Source organism: Neolamprologus multifasciatus, chromosome 15 (assembly GCF_963576455.1).
Source record: "Neolamprologus multifasciatus chromosome 15, fNeoMul1.2, whole genome shotgun sequence".
In the NCBI taxonomy this organism is placed as follows: Eukaryota; Metazoa; Chordata; class Actinopteri; order Cichliformes; family Cichlidae; genus Neolamprologus; species Neolamprologus multifasciatus.
This window is the reverse complement of record NC_140453.1, coordinates 221,910-245,000: the sequence shown is the minus strand read 5'-3', so window position 1 is coordinate 245,000 and position 23,091 is coordinate 221,910. Positions and strand designations below refer to the sequence as shown.

At 45.4% G+C, this 23,091-nt stretch overlaps 1 protein-coding gene across 11 annotated transcripts in view; it reads left to right on the top strand.

Moving 5' to 3' along the window:
• disp1 (dispatched homolog 1 (Drosophila)) overlaps window positions 1-23,091 on the top strand; it is a 114,870-nt gene that overhangs the window by 64,876 nt on the left and 26,903 nt on the right. For all 11 annotated transcript variants that reach the window (XM_085132298.1, XM_085132296.1, XM_085132300.1 and 8 more), the window contains one exon: window positions 15,286-15,871. In XM_085132298.1, the coding sequence (XP_084988424.1) occupies window positions 15,321-15,871 (551 nt within the window). In that variant the 5' untranslated portion in view covers window positions 15,286-15,320. The remainder of the gene's footprint in view (window positions 1-15,285; window positions 15,872-23,091) is intronic.

Sequence of the window (23,091 nt, the reverse complement as noted above, 5' to 3'; positions counted from 1 at the left end):
TTGACTGATTCCTGGTAATTGCTGCCTATTAGCTTTAATTAAAGGGATGCAGGATGCCTTGCCTGGTGGTGCTGTTAGATGCCTGTCGCCTTAGGTTTCTCCTTCTCTCACACCCCGTAATCATAAAGCTGACATGAAAGACAGCAGAAGAAGAGGCACCTCGTCATCGCTCGCGTTACTCCAAGCTGCCTGCGCAGTGAATCTTTTTTTTTAAGGGACAGATTTTTCTTACTGAAGCCTTTTGCGCTTTGAGGTGAACGGAGCGTAACTTTATCCCTGCTGGCACAAGTAATCCGTTAAAGCTGCCGCTTTTTATAGGAGAATGAAGGGAAATGGCACTTCATCGTTCACAGAGTCTAGACAGAGTTTGACGTGTCGGATTAAGTAGGAGTGATGGTTTCGGGGTCACTGTATTTCACACTTCCTTCTCATAGACATTCAGAGCCTGTCAGATTATTTCCACCTGAGCCGGACGATCGTGCGAGAAATCTGGGAAATTGGAGCCACGTACTGTCGTGTGCTTTCAGCCACATAGAAGAAATCAAATTGCACTTCAGCTTCACGGGCCTCGAGGGTCGCTCGTCTGCTGCTGGTGTTCTTGTGTCAGTTTGGAGTTTTCAGGGAGCTGGTTTGAATCAATTAGCATATTAAAATTCAAACGTCTCAGTGAAACGGAAACCCCGGTCTTCTCACAGCTGCTTCTGTTATATCCGGTGTTGACAGAGTGGGCTCGTTCGTAGCCGCTCGTTCCCCCAAATCTGCAAACATGCTCGTCTGTGGGCGCGTGCAGCTTTAACACGAGGTCAACGTGTACATTAAAACTTGCAGATGGACGAGCTCCGTCCGAGCACCAGCAGCTCTTTGACTAAACAGGACGGTTTCTGTAAAAACAAAAACTTTACGTAGAAACTAGACTGTAACCATGCAATCAATATTATCAGCATTTTATTTATTTTTATTTTTTCCATGAAATCGAGTAGTCCTTTTCGTTGTTCTGCTGAATCCTTCTCGGTACACTTGATAAACAGCAGCAGACGTTCCTTCATGAATAGGTGGAGTGAGAGGAGTTGTCAGCTTTTATTTTGAAGAGATGCGAGGCCCAGCTTGTGTCTGCAGTTAGAGCAAAAGCTCATTGACTTTCAGGCACTCTGGAAACGTCCTTCAAACCCTGCTGCTCCCAGTCCAGTCCCATTTCTGGGAATCCATCCTACATGAAAAAACATCCTACCCGATGTTTCTGCGCAGACGCGCCGCATGCGCACAAAACCAACGCCGAATTAACGTCTTTTTCTCTCACCCATCCGGAATACTTCTTAAGGTCAATAGGGGTAGGACGTTTTGTGAGAGTAGGATGGTTTCTCAGAACACCGGCCCAGCTGAGGGAGGCCACGTCCACATTTTCTCTCCGTTTTGGCCTCTCGTCCACGCTGAGGCTACGTCCACACGTACCCGGGTCTTTTTGAAAACGCAGATTTTTCTGTGCGTTTGCACCTTTCGTCCACACGTAAACGGCGTTTTCGGTCACTGAAAACGGAGTTTCTAAAAACTCCGGCCAGGGTGGATATTTTCCAAAACTCCGTTTTTGCGTTTACATGTGGACGAGAAAAAGGAGAAAACGCAGCGTCAAAGGTGTGCGCCTTTTTTGACGTCACACTGTGCGCCACGTTATTGTTTCGGTGAAATGAATTTCTACAGTACTGTTACTGTTAATTGTTCTCTCTGCAGTGTTTACATGCTCACATATACACAGTTACTGTCCCTCCACACAGACCACTCGGTTCTGCTTCTACGCCCCAGCTTTGTTTACTATTCCCGCCGAGGCTTCTAGACTTCTGATTGGCCAACATTTCTGCACGGTTAGGAATATATCGCCACCTGCTGCTTGGGCATGTTCCTAGCAGCGTTTTCCTTCATTTCTGCCTTTACGTGTGGACGGGATTATTTTTAAAAAACGGAAAATCTCCGTTTTCAAAAATACCCGTGTACGTGTGGAGGTAGCCTGAGACGGCGCTTTGCCCAAGGAAAAACGAATACATCTCAAAACGGAGCTGGTCACAGTGTGGACAGCGAAAACGCAGTTTCTAAAACGATGACGCATGTTAGTCACGTGATGCAGTCATGTGACCAATTAAACAAATATAGCGGAGTGCATTATACAGCAGTTTGTTTGTTTTGATTGCTCTCAATTTTGACAGCCCTAAAAAAAGATTCATATCAGTCTGTACGTGCTCCAGAAAGCTTTTCTTCAAATTCTTTAATTCTCACTCGATTTTGCGCAGGACTGGTACATTTCAATGTGAACGCACAACTCTGTGAAAACAACTGAAAATGCTTTTGGGGACACGGAGCGTTTTCAGACGTAAACGCCGTTTTCAAATCTATCCGGGCCAGTGTGGACGTCAGACTGATGACTTCATCTGGCCATCCCTCGGCTCTCTTCTCTCCTTTTCTAACCTCATCCTTCCTCAGCCACCCCTGACCTCGGGGGGGCTGCCGTGCTCATGTTTCGCCACTTGCTCATGTCGAGATGGAACGCACACACAGAGCGAGCGTCTCGGATGGGAAAAACAGTCGACTGTGATGGATGACTTGTTGCTCAGATGTGAGGACGTCCTTTCTTTTGTGGGGGGGGGGGGATCACAGTTGGAGTGAAATGAAATCCTGAACCTTCCATGAAAGGTTCAGGTTGAGGTAAAACTCAAGGTGCACAGATTCAACGTCATTTTCAAAGCGGTAAAGTCGCAGTGACTTCAAGTGGCATAAACAGTACAAAGGAGTCGTGTTTCACAGGATGCGGGAGCATTTGAAGCACTACAGTAATCAGTCTGGGTCTGAAGCATCTGAAATGTTTTCCACGTCATCAGCCTCCTCTTCGTGCTTCATCTCAGCTACATGGCAGAAAGCAGTGTTCACGCATCGAGAGCCTCATTCACAGTCCGCCCTGAAGCAAACGTAAACAAAGGCTTTAAAGCTGAAATGCGTTTTACAACAGTTGTTGTCAAGTTCAAGCTTCCCTTAATCCTTAATGTTCACTTGGTTCTTGTCTTTTTACACCAACAACATGAAGGTGACAACTAGAGCAGGGCGACATGACCAAAAATATTTATCACCATATACGTTTGAAAATTTGTGATAACGATATAACTGTCGACATAATTGACACGAGACAAAATACTTTACAACTCCACAACTTTATTAGTGCAAAAACCCATCAATGTATTTTCACTTAAACAAGCAGCTGTTTTTTATCTGCATTAAAGTTATATAAAAATGTAACAGTGCAAATGTAAATTCCTCGCTGACAGTTTAACCAAAAGGCATTTCCAGTGGAAACTGGCCGACATATCCTCAGCATAACCATGTATAATATCCACAACACTTAAAAAGAGGTTATACACACACAATACGGTAACATTATGTTGAAGCACAGCACGTATCACTCCGCGAGGCTCCGCCTACGATAGCCGTAATGCTCCGACAATCCATCAAGCGGTGCGGCTTCGTAGCTTAGCAAAGTCGTACTGAAACATTTGACAGATTTTCGAGCGCCGTGCACATAAAATCGTCTCGAGGTCAGTAAACACAACCAGAGTTCATACATAAGGCACACGGGATTATAAGGGGCTCTGTCCACTTTCAGAAAAATCAAAGGATTGATTTTAAGTTCATCTGTTTCATTCAACGATCCGCTTTCGTCCTTCTCATTCTCTGTCGCCGCCATGCTTTTTCCGCCATGTACGTACAAAAACAAAGGCACTGCGCATGCGCGTTTTCCCCATATTCTATCGCCATATTTCATTTTCTTATCGGTGCCCAACATTACACCGGTATTACCGTGAGCGGTATGATATGGCCCCGCCCTAGTAGCAACTGCCTCCTCACAGGCACCAATCAGTAGCATCCTAACAGAAAGGGTCATGGCAGACTGCGTAATTGTTTCCGAATAGATCGTCAGTCCCAAAGCCATCTTTCCATCCACGGGGTGCTGGCGTCCCTTTTCAAGTGAACTTTGGTACACAGGTTTAAAACGGTGCCTGTTGTTGTCAGAGCTTTTTAGTCCGTTTCACTGCCTCCAGTAGCCAACGAGCGTTTGAGTTCAGCACATTTATCCAGCGAAAAAGCTGTGAGCGGTTTGACTGATCACGAGCCTTTCATGCTAAACTGCCAGAGTAACGTTTTTCTTTAGTGGTGAACTTCAGGGATACCTACTCTTAAAGATAGTGACACGCTACTCGTGCTGCCGCCTCCATGTGAGGAAGGCGAGGAAGCAGGAGCTCATCACACAGGAGCTGATGTCAGCGGCATTTATAGTCACATAGTTCCTGAGACGCCTTTGCTGGACTCCTGTGATGTTCTTGTGAGCTTGACCTTTGCCCCCAGTGGTGTTTTAAAAAAAAAAAAAAAAAAAAAAAAAAAAAAAAAAGCAGGTAATTTGCTAGCTGCATTGACTTTAGTAAACAGTAAACATGTGATGGACAGTAGAGTTGTTTTTAGTGTAACTGCACTGATACTGACCGAGCATTTATTGAACCTTCTGATCAGAAAAAGAAATTCAGTTTTAATTTTCAGTTTTCTTTGCTGAATCCTTTTTTCCCCAAATCTCCCAAATCAGAGTTTCTAAAACCTAAAACTGACAGCAAAACACAACTGACACAGGTGACGACTCACACTGAATCAATTCTGTTCTTACCACACATGCACGCACACACACGCACAGACAGACGCACACACACACACACACGCACAGACAGACGCACACACACACACACACAGACAGACGCACACACACACACACACATGCACAGACAGACGCACACACACACGCACACACATGCACAGACAGACGCACACACACACGCACACACATGCACAGACAGACGCACACACACACACGCACAGACAGACGCACACACACACACACACATGCACAGACAGACGCACACACACACATGCACAGACAGACGCACACACACATACACACGCACAGACAGACGCACACACACACACGCACACGCACACGCACAGACAGACGCACACGCACACACGCACAGACAGACGCACACACACACACACGCACAGACAGACGCACACACACGCACAGACAGGCACAGACAGGCACACACACGCACAGACAGACGCACACACACACGCACAGACAGACGCACACACACACACACACACACGCACAGACAGACGCACACACACACACACACGCACAGACAGACGCACACACACACACACACGCACAGACAGACGCACACACACACACACACGCGCACAGACAGACGCACACACACACACACACACACACACACACGCGCACAGACAGACGCACACACACACACACACGCGCACAGACAGACGCACACACACACACACACGCGCACAGACAGGCACACGCACACACACACACGCACAGACAGACGCACACACACACACACGCGCACAGACAGACGCACACACACGCACAGACAGACGCACACACACGCACAGACAGACGCACAGACGCACAGACGCACAGACAGACGCACACACACGCACAGACAGACGCACACACACGCACAGACAGACGCACATGCACGCACACACACGCACAGACAGACGCACACACACACACACACACACACACGCACAGACAGACGCACACGCACACACGCACAGACAGACGCACACGCACACACGCACAGACAGACGCACACACACACACACGCACAGACAGACGCACACACACGCACAGACAGGCACAGACAGGCACACACACGCACAGACAGACGCACACACACACGCACAGACAGACGCACACACACACACACACACATGCACAGACAGACGCACACACACACATGCACAGACAGACGCACACACACACACACATGCACAGACAGACGCACACACACATACACACGCACAGACAGACGCACACACACACACGCACACGCACAGACAGACGCACACGCACAGACAGACGCACACGCACACACGCACAGACAGACGCACACACACACACACGCACAGACAGACGCACACACACGCACAGACAGGCACAGACAGGCACACACACGCACAGACAGACGCACACACACACGCACAGACAGACGCACACACACACACACACACACGCACAGACAGACGCACACACACACACACACGCACACGCACAGACAGACGCACACACACACACACACACGCGCACAGACAGACGCACACACACACACACACACGCGCACAGACAGACGCACACACACACACACGCGCGCACAGACAGACGCACACACACACACACGCGCGCACAGACAGACGCACACACACACACACACGCGCACAGACAGACGCACACACACACACACACGCGCACAGACGCACACGCACACACACACGCGCACAGACGCACACGCACACACACACACGCACAGACAGACGCACACACACGCGCACAGACAGACGCACACACACACACACGCGCACAGACAGACGCACACACACGCACAGACAGACGCACAGACGCACAGACAGACGCACAGACGCACACACACACACGCACAGACAGACGCACACACACACACACGCGCACAGACAGACGCACACACACACGCGCACAGACAGACGCACACACACGCACAGACAGACGCACACACACGCACAGACAGACGCACAGACGCACACGCACACACACGCACAGACAGACGCACACGCACAGACAGACGCACACACGCACGCACACGCACACAGACAGACGCACACGCACACACACACAGACACACACACACAGACACAGTTACACACACAGACAGACACAGTTACACACACACACTCTCTGTGGTCTCCTGTGTGTATTTTTGTAATTGAACCTGCAGCTCAGCCTCGTGTTTTCCTCACTTGTTGGAAGCTTTTTTCTCTCATATTTTCTGTAATCCTGCGATTCTGCGCGTTCTTGCTCCATAAATCATTGATCTGAAACGGCCTCATTTTATGACTGTTGTGACTTCAATGAGAAGACGGGAAAATTAGTTTAGTCTGCCAAATATTTCACAGGTTTTCAGAGAAACCATCTGTCTTTACCGCACAGGTGTGTACGAGTTCTTAGATCTGCACGATCTCCACGGGAGCTCTTTTTATGAAATGAAATGAAAGAGTGTACTTTCTCATGATTTGTGGATTTAACTGTATTAAAATACAGAACATACGCCCACAAGGTCGTTCTCAAACTACACCTCGTTCATAATTATTATGCAAATGATATTTTTCTGTTTTTCCTAAATAGTCGATTCAAATGACAGTCGGCATAATTTTCGAGTCATCAACCATTAGCTCTGCTCATGAGTACAATCCAACTGTTACTGAACAAAACTCCCAATGAAATCAGCGTTTTTCAAAAATAAAAAACTTAAAACGCCCTGCTCCTAATTATTACACACACAGAGTTTCAAAACATTTTACAGGTTGTAGAGAAATGAAAATGGTCATTTGTTGAATTTGCAGCATTAGTGGATCAATTTCACTGAAATCAAAAACATCTTAACAGGTCAGGTTACACATTAACACAGGACCCTTATTTCATAGTTTTACAATTCTTGCATCCATGAAACTTGTAAGTTTTTGGAAAGTTTCTACTTGAATGTGTTTACAGGATGTCAGAATAGCCCCAGAGCTGCTGTTTGGATGTGAACGCCCTCCCACCCTCATATTTTATTTTTACTTGAGGATCCTCCAAAGGTCCTCCGTAGGATTGAGGTCAGGGGAAAATGGGGACCACACAAGTCTCTGGAGGCCCCTACACCTTGATGTTCGCAGGGCTCCGGAGTCACCAGCAGCTTCAAATGTGTGTTTGCTGCTTAGTAACGGTTTTTTAGCTGCTGCTCTCTGAGGTTTGTCTGGCAGAAACCTTCATCTGCACGAAGCCGTGTGTGCTGTGACGCAGCCACAGATCTCTTAACATGATGGTGATCACGCTTAAGTTTTCATGAAATATCTGAGGTGTTCATTACGTGTCCAAGACATCCAACTATGTCACGCTTTTCAGCAGCAGACATCATTTTTCATGTTGCTTGAAAATGGTGGTTTGCTTGATAATGTGGAACGTCCTCCTTTAGTGGTTTTTCCTTTAATTGGGCTCAGCTGGCAAACTAATGAACACAGGTGTCCGAGGTTGATTTCAGTGATACAGAGTCGTGAGACACAATCCAAGGGTTTAACTGAAAAACAACTTATTTAATCTTTATGACACTTAAACACAGTTTGCATATTAATTTGGAGCACTGTGTAGAACCCGGAGCGAGTAATTGAGCTATGAGCATCTTTACTGGCAAAGTAAAAATAATTAAAAAAAAGTGATTATGGTCCAAAAATGGACGTATGTGGGACAAAAACCGTCAAACATCTTTGGTTGATTTATGACTCGGACACTTTCCTGAGTTTACAGCCGCAGCTACAATCTCACCATGACGAGCTGAAAGATTTACTGAAGGCAACATCATGCTCATTATACTACATCATGCTCTGTAACGTGTGACACCCATGTGCAGTGGTCCTCCTTCCACCCTGAGCTTGCACTGCACTGGTGAGCGTGCTGTGTCGTCATGGTGGGACTTGAATTTGTAATATTTCCATAGACCGTCTTAAATAGTTGCATATAGCTTCTGACTGAACGCCGTCGGGGAGCGACTTGTGTCGTTGGTTATGAGTAAACGACCCTACAGATCCTTTACATGCTAGCTGCATATCACTCATAGTTACTGTTCACTGCAGACGCCGTTCTGCTACCTCATGATTGTTAGCTTGTGTATGAGAGCAGACTAAGAAGAGTTGGACTGATCAGTGATCGCAGACTCTGTACTGACCTTTAGTCGAGGTACCAGCTTGTGCCACTGGTAGGTGAACTTTAAGGCAGTGCTGAAGCGTGAGTTTTTGCATGGCTGCATCATTGGAAAACATCTGCATTGGCTTCAATCAAATATAAGCTTGTTATGGTTATCCTGAGGATATCTCACCACCTGTGAGGAGTGGTTAAAAAGACTTGAAATGTCGCTTTATTTGTGCCTGTATCATCAAAGTACCAGTGGGGTTAGTCATATATACTGAAGGAGAGGGGCAAGGTGCTACATGCCAGAGCCCGGGGAAAGAGAAGAGACGAGTTAATCCCAAAGGATCTCCTGGGGAAGTAAACCACAGTAAAAACCGATGCAGTTTATGACGTGAAGGCTTTGAAAAAGGATCCTTTAATGAAAGAAAGACTGAGTTGTGCCGTGAAGTTCCCAAACATGTAAAACTGAACTCGTAGAGCTGTATAAGGGCAGAGCAGCGTCTGTTTTTTCTTCCTTCGGTCTTATCCAGAGTGTGTGACGTGCTTTCAGCTCGGTCGGCTCACATTCCTGCAAAATCACGCTTTTCCTTAAGTGTGCCAAAGTGGACACAACAAACGTGTTGACCAATCACAGTTGAAATGGCTGATTCAGTAAAGTTGAACAGTCTGCATGTTTTAAATCTAAATGTTTTTGCATGTGTAATGTCATTAGTGTTGTTTTTGCTGAATGTACCGTTTTTCTTCGGCCCTCTCTGGGGCCCCTCGCTGTGAGTGGAAAAGGATTTCCTCCTGACTTTTTCAGGACTGGGAGTTTGGAGTTTTTAGGAGACTGATGAATAAATAAATAAACAAACAAGGCTGTTGTTTTAGACTCGATAAACAGATGACCCTAACAGAATTTGACTTTGAAATGAAAAGATCAGGATAAACGTGTCTGTCAAACTGCAGACGGACGAAAGCAGAAATGGGAGAAGATCCTGGTTCCATCCAAAGACTGAAACAAGAAGCATTTACGTGTTTATTCTCATTTATTATCTGTCCAAACATCCAAGTGTAAGAATGAGTCCGTGCTTTGTGGATTATTCACAGCTGTGACTTTGTGGAGCCGCTCGTCTCTGCTTGGACTCACTGTGAGACTCCAGAAACTCACCGTCGCTCGCCAAGAAATAATCAGTCACATAACTCCAACTTGTCTTGTTTACACTTCGGTTTTCTCTGGATTACACAGAAGAAGCGTTTTTGTTTTTCCCGCTCTCCCCAACTTTGGGACGGACCTGCCTCGAGTTTCTAATAGAGGTGGAAGCAGCAGCATGACGCGGACATGCAGATGTTAAAATATAACTTCAGTGACATCGTTGAAAGCCTGTCAGAGCTGTCGGGATTAACGGAGCACGGTCCAGTCAGAATTGGGACAGTTGGTGGTGTAGGTGCAGTTTGCCTCTTTCGTCCACTTTTGTCTTTAAGCAACATTACTCGGCCTCGCCCCTCCTTCACTGAACACAATAGTGATGGGATTTCCGGCTCTTTTTAGAGAGCCAGCTCTTTCGGCTCGGCTCACTAAAAAGAGCCGGCTCTTTCGGCTCCGAACCGGCTCTTCAGGTTGTTTTTAGGGGTGCAACGATACTCGTATCGATATCGAACCGTTCGATACAGTGCTTTCGGTTCGGTACGCATATGTATCGAACGATACAACATTTTAAATTTATTTTATCAACTTTCCTTCTGACGATGCTGTCTGTGTTGAGCGCTCAGTGGATCTGCGCTCGACAGTGCAGCCTAGGCGGAGTAGTCGAACACAGATTCACTGAGCGCAGGGCAAGCTAGCGAGACAGAAGCTAGGCTAGTTGCAACATGGCAAATTGAACCTCCCCCACCCTCATTCAGATCTGGCGTTTGGAACTATTTTGGTTTTCATGTGATGTATGACCCTGAAGGTAAGCGCGTCATGGACAAAAGTAAAACAGTATGTTGGATGTGCCAGCAATGCTCAATTGGTGGGAACTAGTGTGTTAGCGCAGTTAGCTCGTTAATGTGTTGACGTCTTCCAGCCCCACTCATGAGGTGATCCGCGGTAGCTCGTTAACGGAGATTTGCCGTGTTGTGACGTTAATGTCATTTCAGATTAACGCTGACAGCACTAGTGGGAACACAACCAATATGACTGCACATTTACTCCGACATCATCCTAGTGCAAAGACAAGTGGAAGCAGACAAAAACAAGCAGGCATGCTACAAACTTTACCCGAGTCATTTAGACAGCCGTTAGCACATGATTCTCCTTATGGGGACCTGATATGTTTAATATGCTGCTGAGAATATAGCCCAGGAGAAGCGTATAGTATAGCTTTTATTTTGGAAAGAGACATTTCTCCATAATAAACTCTCTTTTCCAAAGATGAGTGATTCCTCAATCAGATACAGGGCTCGCAAAATCGCTAGCCCGACGTCCTGGGGCTTTTTTCCAGTCGGGCTACCAAAATCTATCTCTGCCCTGCCCGTCGGCCTATCGTAGGAAGGAAAACTATATGTCAATGCTTTTGCATTCTTTCGGAAATGTAGCTGGGTAATTATGTCATTGGCATCGGCCACTGTCAATATGTGACATACTGAAATTGCGTTTGAATTTGCGCTTGTTTTTTGCTTTCACTTTGCAATCGCGTGAACTGTGTATAGAAAGCGACAGTACTGATTGGTGAGTGATGATAATTTGCGCACCAATTCCTCTGACATCGTCTTATCAATCGTTAGCTTACTATGCAAACATGACAAGTGAAATCTCCCGCAGCTTAAACATGTGAGAGGTTGATCGCGCAGAGAATCGCTGAGCGTTATGTGAGTGCGTGTGTAAAAGCAGCAGGATATATATTTTAGTTCTGCTGAGCCAAATAAGACAGGTCAGGGTGAAGAAGTGACAGCCAAAGAAAAGCTAACCACAAAACGGAAAGGTTATGACAAATCAGACTATAAGGAAAAAAGAAAGTGCAGCTTTATGGTTTCATGGACAAAAGAATTTCTGTGGCTGCAATATGACGAGCTAAATAACCAGGGCTGCACATAAGTGGTCCGCAGGTGCGCATTCGCTGTCAAAATAAAAACCGGCACAAGATAAGAAGTTGCAACGCGTGTTTGCATACATAAGATTTTCAGGAGGAGGACAGACATTTGTTTAGAACTCTTAAAGATGTCGAAGAAGCTCCTTTAAGCAATTACTGTGATGTTCCTCCACCTCCAAAGAAATGTCAGAAGGAGTCCGAACCACAAAAGAAGCGCGTATTCTCGGAAAAGTGGTTGCAGGAGGTGAGCTGGCTTCAAACAAATGATGAACGCACAGAGATGTGGTGCAGAATGTGCCGTGAAAATTTAATAAATGACAAATTAATAAAAAGGCATGAACATTTTTTTTGTATCGAAAAAATATCGAACCGTGACACCAAAGTATCGAACCGAACCGAACCGTGAATTTTGTGTATCGTTGCACCCCTAGTTGTTTTGTTGCTTTAATTATTTAATCATTAACCAATAATATAAAATTATGCAGAAAAGGAATTACTAATGTTAAAAAAGTGGTTTTATTTATATACGTTTATATATGGCCCCTAGAGACAAAGCACGTACAAACTCTAAAGCATATACAAACTCCAAAAAGCACGTACAAACTCCAAAACACATTTCTAGTGTTTACTGAACTTCCAAAACAGAGCTACCCAGATCACTTAAATTACACAATTGAAAGCATGTGTGTATTGTTTGTGTATTTATACACAAGCACTCATATTTATTCAAATAATTAAAAAAAAAAAAAAAGTTCATTTACCTGTTACTACCACACACCAAATCCGGTTGTTGATACTTCCTGGCTTGTGTAGCCACTAGGAAACAAAAGCTCAACACTGCGCCCTAGCATCCTGGAGCACTTTTGTACGTGATTCTGAGTTTGTACGTGCTTCTGAGTTTTTACGTGTTTTGGAGTTTGTACGTGTTTTGGAGTTTTTACGTGTTTTGGAGTTTTTACGTGTTTTGGAGATTGTACATGCTTTGACTCTAAGGGCCACCATAAATACACTTTATTTATTCACTCCACATAAAATGTAATAAATAAATCATATAATACAAAAAACAACTATTTACATTTTAAATTTTTAAATTTTCAGCTTTTTCCTTTTAAACAAATTTAACGTGAAACAACACAAAACACTGCAAACCACAACACAATTAAATATAAATTAAAATATTAAAACAAAAAGAAGATGCACATTCTCTGTCATATGGGCCTGCATGATTTCTGAATCCTTTATCATCTGCAACTGAAAATAGTGGATGATTACTATACCTTTCTAATGTGATGTTGTTGTCCCTCGCTCTCTTTCTCTCTGGCTCTGTTCCTGTGCTACTGCGAGTGTAACTAACGCCCCTCCCCCCTCTGCCCAGCGTAAAGTACAGGCCGCGCGTGCGGAGTTTAGCGGAAAAAAGGGCGAGAGAGAGGGTGAGAGAAAGAAAAAAAAAAAAAACCTCACGGCTCCCAATAAGGAGCCGGCTCGCATCGTTCACTTCAAAGAGCCGGCTCTAAGAGCCATTTCGTTCGCGAACGACCCATCACTAGAACACAACTCCCCCTCCTCCCCCATCGCTTCACCTGCAGGAAGCGACAAGATGGACACGGCAAATCTCCGTTAACGAGTTACTGCGCATCGCCCCGTGCGTGGGGCTGGACGCCGTCAACGTGTTAGCTAGCTAACCACGCTAACGAGCTAACCACGCTAACGCCATGCAGCCCAGAGGCGCTGCACGGCCTAAAATCCCTTCATTTTCACAAAAGTTGACAGCGCGCCTTATGTATGAATTCTGGTTGTGCTTGATGGCCGCGAACAGATTTTATGTGGTACACAGCGCTCAGCAATCTGTCAAAAAATGTTTTAGTACGACTTTGCTAAGCTACGGTGCTGCACCGGTTGATGGATTGTCAGAGCATTACGGCTACCGAGGAGCCTCGCGGAGTGATACGTACTGTGCTTCAACGTAATATTACCCTACTGTGTATAAGGACCATAAATGGCACCTGTTAAGAGACGTGGTTACGAAGAGGATTTCAAACTCAATGCTGTCAGTCACACAGTAGAAGTTGGGAACAGAGCAGCTGTGAAATCTGTCTTTGTTACTATGCTCAGCTCTTTTAGTTTACATTTTGACTGCACAATTGTGAGCTTTTTGTTATGCACAAAAACAACATTGTTTTTTTTTTAATTTATGGAGCGTGATTATTTAATAAATGCTCATAATTTATTTTTGAGTAAATTTTATGTACATCTATGCTCTATGTTAATAAAAGTGCCTGTGTGACATCTGGGACACAGCTTTGACTAAGAACTCTCTTTTTGTTCTTACTTTATGGCTTAAAAAAAAAATCGAGATATATATCTTATATCGCCGTCCAGGTAAAAAATATCGAGATATGAATTTTGGGTCATATCGCCCAGCCCTAGGGCAGCTGAAGGTTCAGTGTTTGCTGGCAAACAGCTGGTGACAGTGGGGGGGGGGGGGGTTCCCACCTCAATCAGGGAAAAATGTGTTTGAAAAAATGAAATGGACAAACCTGAGTTTGTGAAAAAGCTCGCCACCACTTCACAACAATACCTGAGTGTATTAGTAACTTATCAGCCTTTTGTCCCACCCCAGCTCTTCCTGGAGACTGTCCCTTGTATCTCCATATTTAGTAGAGGTGGGAATCACCACACATCCCACGATACGATATTATTGCAATTTTTAAAAATATTTTGCGATATTCAGATTCTGTACATAAAGGTAAACTTTATCAATATTCATTTTCTCTAATATCAAAGTCTCACACTCAGTCTTTCTCTCATTTCAGTTTTATTGTTGACAAACTGAACGGTTTGTATTACAGTCTAGTCCAACTTAACTGAATCAACCATCTGGTACAATTATAGCTATTCTGAACTATGCAGTTTATGAAAACTATGCAGCCCCTTCAGCAACTGAAGAATTTGAAAGTAAATTAAAACAAAAATAATTTTACATTAAATAAAGTTTTAAACTTAATTAAAATAAAACATGTCTTAAATTAAAATAAGTAAACTGTCATGTTTATTGCTGCCATAAACAAGTTAAACACATTTGGACAGTGAAGGAATGTCAGGATTCTTGCTCAGAAAAAGGATCAACATGCTCTGAAGTCAGAGCACAAAAACCTTTTTGTAACAAAGTATCGATTTCTGCTGTCCCTGTATCCATACATTATTAGCAAACAAAATATCACCATACTACAAAGTATCCATTTTTCCCCCCACCCCTAATATTTAGTAGACTGATAATGATAAAGAGAAACATTAAAGGTGATGCTCATCAGTGCTGCTGCAGTGACACCGACAGCTGTAACATTGCAATGCTAGACTCTAAATGAGAGAAACGAATAGTAAATTGTGGTAAGTGAGAGAATGACCACTAACATGTTTCCTCTCCCTCTGCAGAGGAGTGACGGTGTCCGGCCCGCTGGGAGAGGACGATGGCCCTGAGCGATGGAATCGGCGACCCTCCGGCCCTCAGCAACGGTGGGCAGCATCCTCTCAGCGCCAGCGGACCTTCAAACATCAGGACAGCGGTCAGCAGTGGCCAGGACCCTCTCACGTGCGACCCTGCTGGTGGCTGTCTGACAGCAGGAGGAGACGCAGCATCAAAGCTGCAGCAGCCGCGCACTATTCAGCGAGTGAACAGAGCGAGCCAGAACGGCGGCGTGCTCAAACAGAACGGTTCCCTGAGTCTTCCCCCAGCATCAGCCACCTCTTCTTCTCCTGCCGTCGCCGTCAGAAGCCACCTGCCCCCCGCCGTGCCCCCGTCCTCTGCTGCCCTCTGCTGCCAGCACTGTCACTTCCCCTCCGCCGTGTGCTGCCCTTGTGGCCGGCAGGAGTGCCCGCTCTTCCAGAATCCCGGCTCTGTTCCCCACCCAGGGACCGGTTCATCCTGCCCGTGCTGCCTCGCCGCCTGCACGTACCCTCTTCACCATCAGCAGCGCTGGCAGGAACACCGTCAGAGCCAGACACAAGCACCGGGGATCAGGTAGTCTTTCTTCTTTTCCTAAACCGTAGTCCGGCCCCTTTTCCATGAATTCCTACTCGGATCGGCCGGCTTTCCGTTACAACCCAGTGTGGGTGCATGTCCAACATGTCCGAGCATCCTGCGACATAGTTAATATGCGACACGAACGCTACAAAAACTGTGGACGCCGAGGCGGGAATATACCTGCTCGGTCTGTGTCTCCGTCACACTCAGGACCACGGCAGTGTCTTTGTAGCCGTTACGTCAGTGCTGCCGGTTTTAATTTTTGTGAACGAGACTCTCCCGACTCATCGAGTGTAAACGAAAAGCAAACGCTGATGATGTGCCGAGTCGGTCCGAGTCGGTCCTGATGGAAAAGAGGCTGAAATGATCAACTAGTGTTGCCTTGTGTGTTGTCTGTGCTGGCACACGTTGCTGTTTCCTGACCTCGTCTTTGTTTGTTGACTCTAAACACACCGTTAGTCTGAAGGCCCCCCCCCCGGCTGTGCCCCTGTGCTACATGCCAGACCTCTCAGACTGGAATGCAACACAGTGGTTATTGGGGACTCGTCATGTCCATCATTAATATAGATGGACTATAATTTTCTCCTGAGGGCTCAGTCTGTGCTCGAGTTTTCCTCTTCGTACGCCCCTTTACCTCCGATGACGACCAGTCGCTCAGATTCGGGCTCATATTTGACGATTTTGGGTTGCAAAGTTGTTTTTTGGTTTGCTGGACTTGTCAGGTTTGTCGTATCAAAATGTTTCAAGCAAAGATAAGACAGGAAGTTCTCAGGTTTCTCCTTAACCATGTGGCCTCGCTGTGAGTGTGCCTCCATGTGAAGCAGGATTTGTTGGCAGCTCCTTCCTCAGCTGATCCATATTTAGCGAGTTGGCTCTTTCCCTTTCACTCCCACCCTGCAGGCCTGTCCCGCATGTGAAACTGGAACCATTCAATGCCTCGTGTGCTCATTTGCATAATCCTATATTTACCGACCCAGCAGACCAGGGCGGGCAAGAGGTGAAATTTTGCTGAAGTAATTATTTACTCATGTCGGCGCCCTCTCCACGGCTGCAGGTCGCTGCGGGATTTTCATGAGACGTCTCTTTACTTCTCAACGTGGAATTTTCCTCAAATAAAGTCGCATCCCCCGCTCGTACGTTTCATTACAAAGAGAGACGTTGTGGGTGGCGTTGAAAGATGAGTTTGTGTAGCCTCAGTGGGTGCACACTGAACCCTGGGTGGGCAGAGGAAAGCGAAACACTGATTGTGTTGCAGGCATTTAGATGCATCTGCTGGCCTCTGTGCTTTCTCTTATTTTCATTTTTCCTCTCAGTTTTTCTCTCCTCAGTTTTTCTCTCACTCCATTAACACTCACTATGCCTTCTTTCCTTGCCCCCCCCCCCCCCCCCCCCCACATGAGAATGGGAAGCAGATGTGGGACCTGTGCATCTGTAATGTTCTCTTATTTACCAAACAGGTCCCTGTTGTTCAGCGATGACAGGTTTGAATTACAGACCCTGGTTTGTTCCAGAAAGTGCACCCCCAACTTTCCTGTTTCCTGGTGTGTGTGTGTGTGTGTGTGTGTGTGTGTGTGTTATTACACACAGGAAATGACATACCTGTCTCAGTTGTGCCGTCTTGTCCTGAACCCAGACGCTACAACAACCTTCAGCATTTGTCTCTTTCTCTGCTGCAGTTCAGCTGTAGTTGACGTCTTCTCCTACGTTTGATCACTTGGAGGCACGCAGTCGGACAAGATGGTGTCAGATATCGTTTTGATCTGCCAGATTAGCCTCTGAGGTCACAGCACTTTCGCGTTAAAACTCTCACAGCGAGTTGTAACGTCAGCGCTTCGGGGAATCTTTGTGTCTGTTTCACAGCAGGGTGATTTTTCTGCCCCGGTTCACGGCTTCACAAACATGAATCCGTGTTGTGAGATTAGCCCGTGCTTGCTTTTCTAATGTTTCTATTTTGAGAACGATCAAGAGCCTTCGTTTTTTTTGTCCGTGCATGGATTCAACCAAATCTTTGGAGGTCCAAGCACAGCTCAGCAGCCGTTTGGGTCTGTTAGAAGCATTAGGAGCATGTTTGCGTCTGCGCTGTAAGGTTAGCTACGGAGCCACTCTGTGTGGTTTATTTAAGATCGAGCAGTAGCACGGCGTCCTGGGGAATAGCTTCCCCAGTCAGGACCAGGCCTGCTGACAGGTTTCAGGGACTTCAGGGGAAATTCTGTAAGATACAGTCGAGAAGTGGTTTTAGCTCCAAAAGCCTGAATTAAAAATCAATCAGATCAATTGTATTTATAGCACTTTTAAAAACAACAACTGTTGACCAAAGAACTGTACAATAAAATAATCTGATAATTTAAAAGGAAAGTAAAATAAAAGATAAGAAAAGAATAAAATAATGACAGACTCAAAGAGTAAAAATGGGTCTTTAAACGAGTTTCAAGTATCCAGTGTGGAGAGGTCCTGCTATGTAAAGGCAGTTTTTCCACAGTTTCGGAGCAAAAGCCCGATCTCTGCGTTTTAATCTGGACCCGGGACAACTAGAAGCATTTGGTCCGCAGACCTCAAACATCTCGCCGCAGTAAACAAAGATCAGAAAGATGTAGAGGAGCTGGTCCATGCAATGTTTTACAAACAAGTGTCAAGATCTTAAAATCAATTTGAAAACTGCTGAGGCGAGTAGAGGGGGGGTGTGCTCTTGCCTTGCATTTTGAACCAGCTGTGGTTGGCCAATAGATGAAGTAGCACCAGAGTAGCAGCTCTACAGATGTATCGGCTTCAGCACCACAGACGAGTGACCCAGATCGGTTTGTGCCGTTCACACTGTCACACCATGATCGGATACGGGTCGCAGAGGGTCAGCAAAGTCTGATCGGATGTGCTTTCGCCTGCAGTGTGAAGGTAGCCTTAGTGATCCAACCAGCTGCTCCAGGTTTGTAGAAGTCTCCATAGGTACGTGTAGGAGGAGGCTGCAGCTGGTGGAGCAGTCGCACCAGCACTGCACCTGCAGCACGCTCCGGTCCTTCACAGCTACCAATCATCTTTGAGGTTATAATTGCTGCCAATCAAAGCTGGGACACTTGGGCCAACACTACAGTTGTTCTCGCTCTGCAGTGAAACCGTCATCACGAGGGAGAACGGTCGTGTAGCTTCAGGGCGCCTTCAGCTGAGCTGCTTCTGCATCCACGACCCAACAGCAGCAGCTCGCTGACACTCAAGCATCCAGGGTCACTCTGACTATTTCACCTCTCCTCTTGTGCTCCGAGTGCCGCTCCCTCCTTTACCGACTCCTTTCACAACCACTCCTGTTGTTTACGGCAGCCACAGGTTTGGCGGAGCGCCGTGCCTGGTAGGACTGCAGAAATTCCCGTGTCTGTCTCTCCCGCTCTCTCCGACGCCGCCTCGGAAAAGGTCAGCTTTTATAATCTGGAGCGAGTTTGAATTTTGTGGTATTTGTATGCTGCAGGTGGTTTGGTTGCTATGACACATGGGAAAACATGAGCGTGAAGTGCAGACCAGTTCATCGGGTGTCAATTTGGAGCTTTATCAGCTGATTTATCAGCTGATTTCTCAGTTATCTTCAGTGGAACAAACGTCTCTGTCCAGCATTTATTTCTTTGCAGTATTGGTAATTTATCACTCTCCACATTTTTTGTCCTCCTTTTTCCCTCTTCCTGTGTTTTCTGTCAGGCAGCTGCAAGCCTCAACCAGCAGAGGTCTGTTTGATCCATTTTCTTGGTATTTCAGGGTGTCGGCTTGATGAGGATTCGCACATTATCAAGAAGAACAAGTGTTTGTACGGCTTTGTGGTGGCCTGTTCCCGAGCTCTGTCAGCTGCCTCACCAAATAAGGCGCGTTTGTGGGAATCGTGTTTTCTTTGTTTGAACACTGTGTGTCAGCCTTCAGTCTTCACATGAGCCTTTCAACCTTCATGTGCAAGAACTAAGAAGCTGGATCGTGCAGTTGTAACTATGTTGGTTGTTTTTGGCTTTGTTTTATTCACTCAATATTCAGTTATCAGCCCGTGGTACATGTTACACCCATTTCAAATGAGACTTGGCTGTATGCATGTGTGTGCATTTCGTGGCTCCTGGGGCGTTTCTGAAAGCTCTGTGATGGATGGGCGAGATTTCCGGGCGTCCTGTGTGTCTAATCCTCTCTGTACTGCAGCGGCGCTACAAGCTTATCCCAGGATACACGTGTGACATATCAGGACTGTACACGGTAAACCTCAGTGTGGAGCAGGCCGATGTGACCAAAATATTTATCACGATACACATGAGAAAACTTGTGAAAACGATATAACTGACGATATAATTGACACGAGACAAAATACTTTACAACTCCACAACTTTATTAGTGCAAAAACCCACCAAAGTATTTTCACTGAAACAAGCAGCTGTTTGTTATCTGCATTAAAGTTACACAAGTTACCTTGCACAGTACGTATCACTCCGCGAGGCTCCGCCTACGATGCCGTAATGCTCCAACAATCCATCAAGTGGTGCGGCTTCGTAGCTTAGCAAAGTCGTACTGAAACATTTGACAGATTTTCGAGCACCGTGTACATAAAATCGTTTCGAGGTCAGTAAACACAACCAGAGTTCATACATAAGGCACACGGGATTATAAGGGGCTCTGTCGACTTTCAGAAAAATCAAAGGATTGATTTTAAGTGCGCCGTATTTTCCAAACAACACGGTAATAACGACGGCCCGCTAGCATGCGCTACCAAAAATAGTGCTTTGTTGTGTATCTGACAGTAAAGCTAAACCAGTTCCACCAGTGAAGCTGCAGCATTTTTACAAACCAGTTCAGGTTCATCTGTTTCACTCAACGATCCACTTTCACTCTTCTCGTTCTGCGTCGCCGCCATTCTGCCGTGTGCGTTAGTGATGGGTCGTTCGCGAACGAAATGGCTCTTAGAGCCGGCTCTTTGACGTGAACGACGCGAGCCGGCTCCTTATCGTGAGCCGTCACGTGGTTTTTGTTTTTTTTTCTCTCACCCTCTCTCGCACTTTTTTCCGCTTCACTCCACACGCGAGCCTTGTGCTTTACGCTGGGAAGAGGGGGGAGGGGCGGTAGTTACACTCAGTAGCACAGGAACAGACACAGAGGGAGAGAGAGAGCAAGAGAGCCAGGGACAACAACGTCACATTAGAAAGGTATAGTAATCATCCACAACTATTTTCGGTTGCAGATGATAAAGGATTCAGAAAGTTTATTCATGCAGGTCCATATGACAGAGAATATGCATCTTCTTTTTGTTTTCATATTTTAATTTATATTTAATTGTGTTGTGGTTTGCAGTGTTTTGTGTTGTTTCACTTTAAATTTGTAAAAGGAAAAAGCTGAAAATTTAAATAGTTAAAATTTGAAATGTGAATAGTTGATTTTTGTATTATGATTTATTTATTACATTTTATGTGGAGTGAATAAATAAAAGTATATTTATGGTGGCCCCTCGAGACAAAGCACATACAAACTTCAAATCACATACAAACTCCGAAGCACGTAAAAAGATGTACAAACTCCGAAGCACGTAAAAAGATGTACAAACTCCGAAGCACGTAAAAAGATGTACAAACTCCGAAGCACGTAAAAACACGTACAAACTCCGAAGCACGTAAAAACACGTACAAACTCCGAAGCACGTAAAAACACGTACAAACTCCGAAGCACGTAAAAACACGTACAAACTCCGAAGCACGTAAAAACTCAAAACACGTACAAAAGACAACAGAAGTTCTCCAGGATGCTAGGGCGCAGTGTTGAGCTTTTGTTACCTAGTGGCTACACAAGCCAGCAAGTACCAACGACCAGATCTGGTTTGTGGTAGTAACAGGTAAATTAACTTTTTTTTTTTAAATTATTTGAATATATATGAGTGCTTGTGTATAAATACGCAAACAATACACACATGCTTTCAATTGTGTAATTTAAGTGATCTAGTAGCTCTGTTTGGAAGTTCAGTTCATGCTAGAAATGTGTGATTTGGAGTTTGTACGTGTTTTGTCTCTAGGGGCCACCGCATATATTTATATATAAACATATATAAATAAAACCACTTTTTTTATGTTAGTAATTCCTTTTGTGCATAATTTTATATTATTGTTAATAATAAATAAATTAAAGCAACAAAACAACCTGAAGAGCCGGTTCGGAGCCGAAAGAGCCGGCTCTTTTTAGTGAGCCGAACCGAAAGAGCCGGATCTCTAAAAAGAGCCGGAAATCCCATCACTAGTGTGCGTATGAAAACAAAGGCACTGCGCATGTGCGTTTTATCCATATTCTATCGCCATGTTTCATTTTCTTGTCGTTGCCCCACATTACACCGGTGTTACCGTGAGCGGTATGATGTGGCCCCGCCCTAGAAGCTATCTGCTGTAGTGACTCTTGTACAGACGAGCAGATCAGAGGTGTTCTTTGTTTATTAACAGAAATCTAAGATGACACATGCATTCACAAACCTTGCAGCTTTGTAGGCGACTCGTGTGGTCCGTGTAGTTCATCGAATTCTTTAATCAGCATTAAACACTGCAGCTGTGAATCAGACCCACCTTTGCCCTGGGTGCTTGTCTTTAAACTTACCTGGCAGCAGCTGTGCGAGCACAACTAAAAATGTGTATCTGTGCAGGTTCTTACATCAATGGCTCCTGCAGTGTTGAGTTTGTCAAGTTCATATTAAGACAAGAATCAGTAACATCAATTTAAACGGTTGTGATTTGTTGAGAAGCTGCAGCATTTTTACAAACCAGTTCAGGTTCATCCGTTTCATTCAACGATCCACTTTCACTCTTCTCCTTCTGCTAAAAACGGCATGTGCGTACAAAAACAAAGGCACTGCGCATGCGCGTTTTACCCATATTCTATCACCATATTTCATTTTCTTATTGTTGCCCAACATTATACCGGTGTTCCTGTGAACGGTATGATATGGCCCCGCCCTACTGCAGATGTTGGTATAATGACAGCACACACACACACACACATGCTGTTATGGTAGGACCATAAAGTTCTAGCTCTTCATCCAATGGGAGGAGGGTCATAAATGCAAACTGCTGAACTTCACGGACAGTCTTAGCTTGCCTAAAGCATAACAGACCTTCCCACTCGAGGGTAGAGGCCATATTTTCAGGTGAAATATTGAATATATTTGCAACAGCCTGAATGATCTTTTCTAGCACTTCATGTCTGACAATGTGTCAGGTTACAAATTATATATGAAT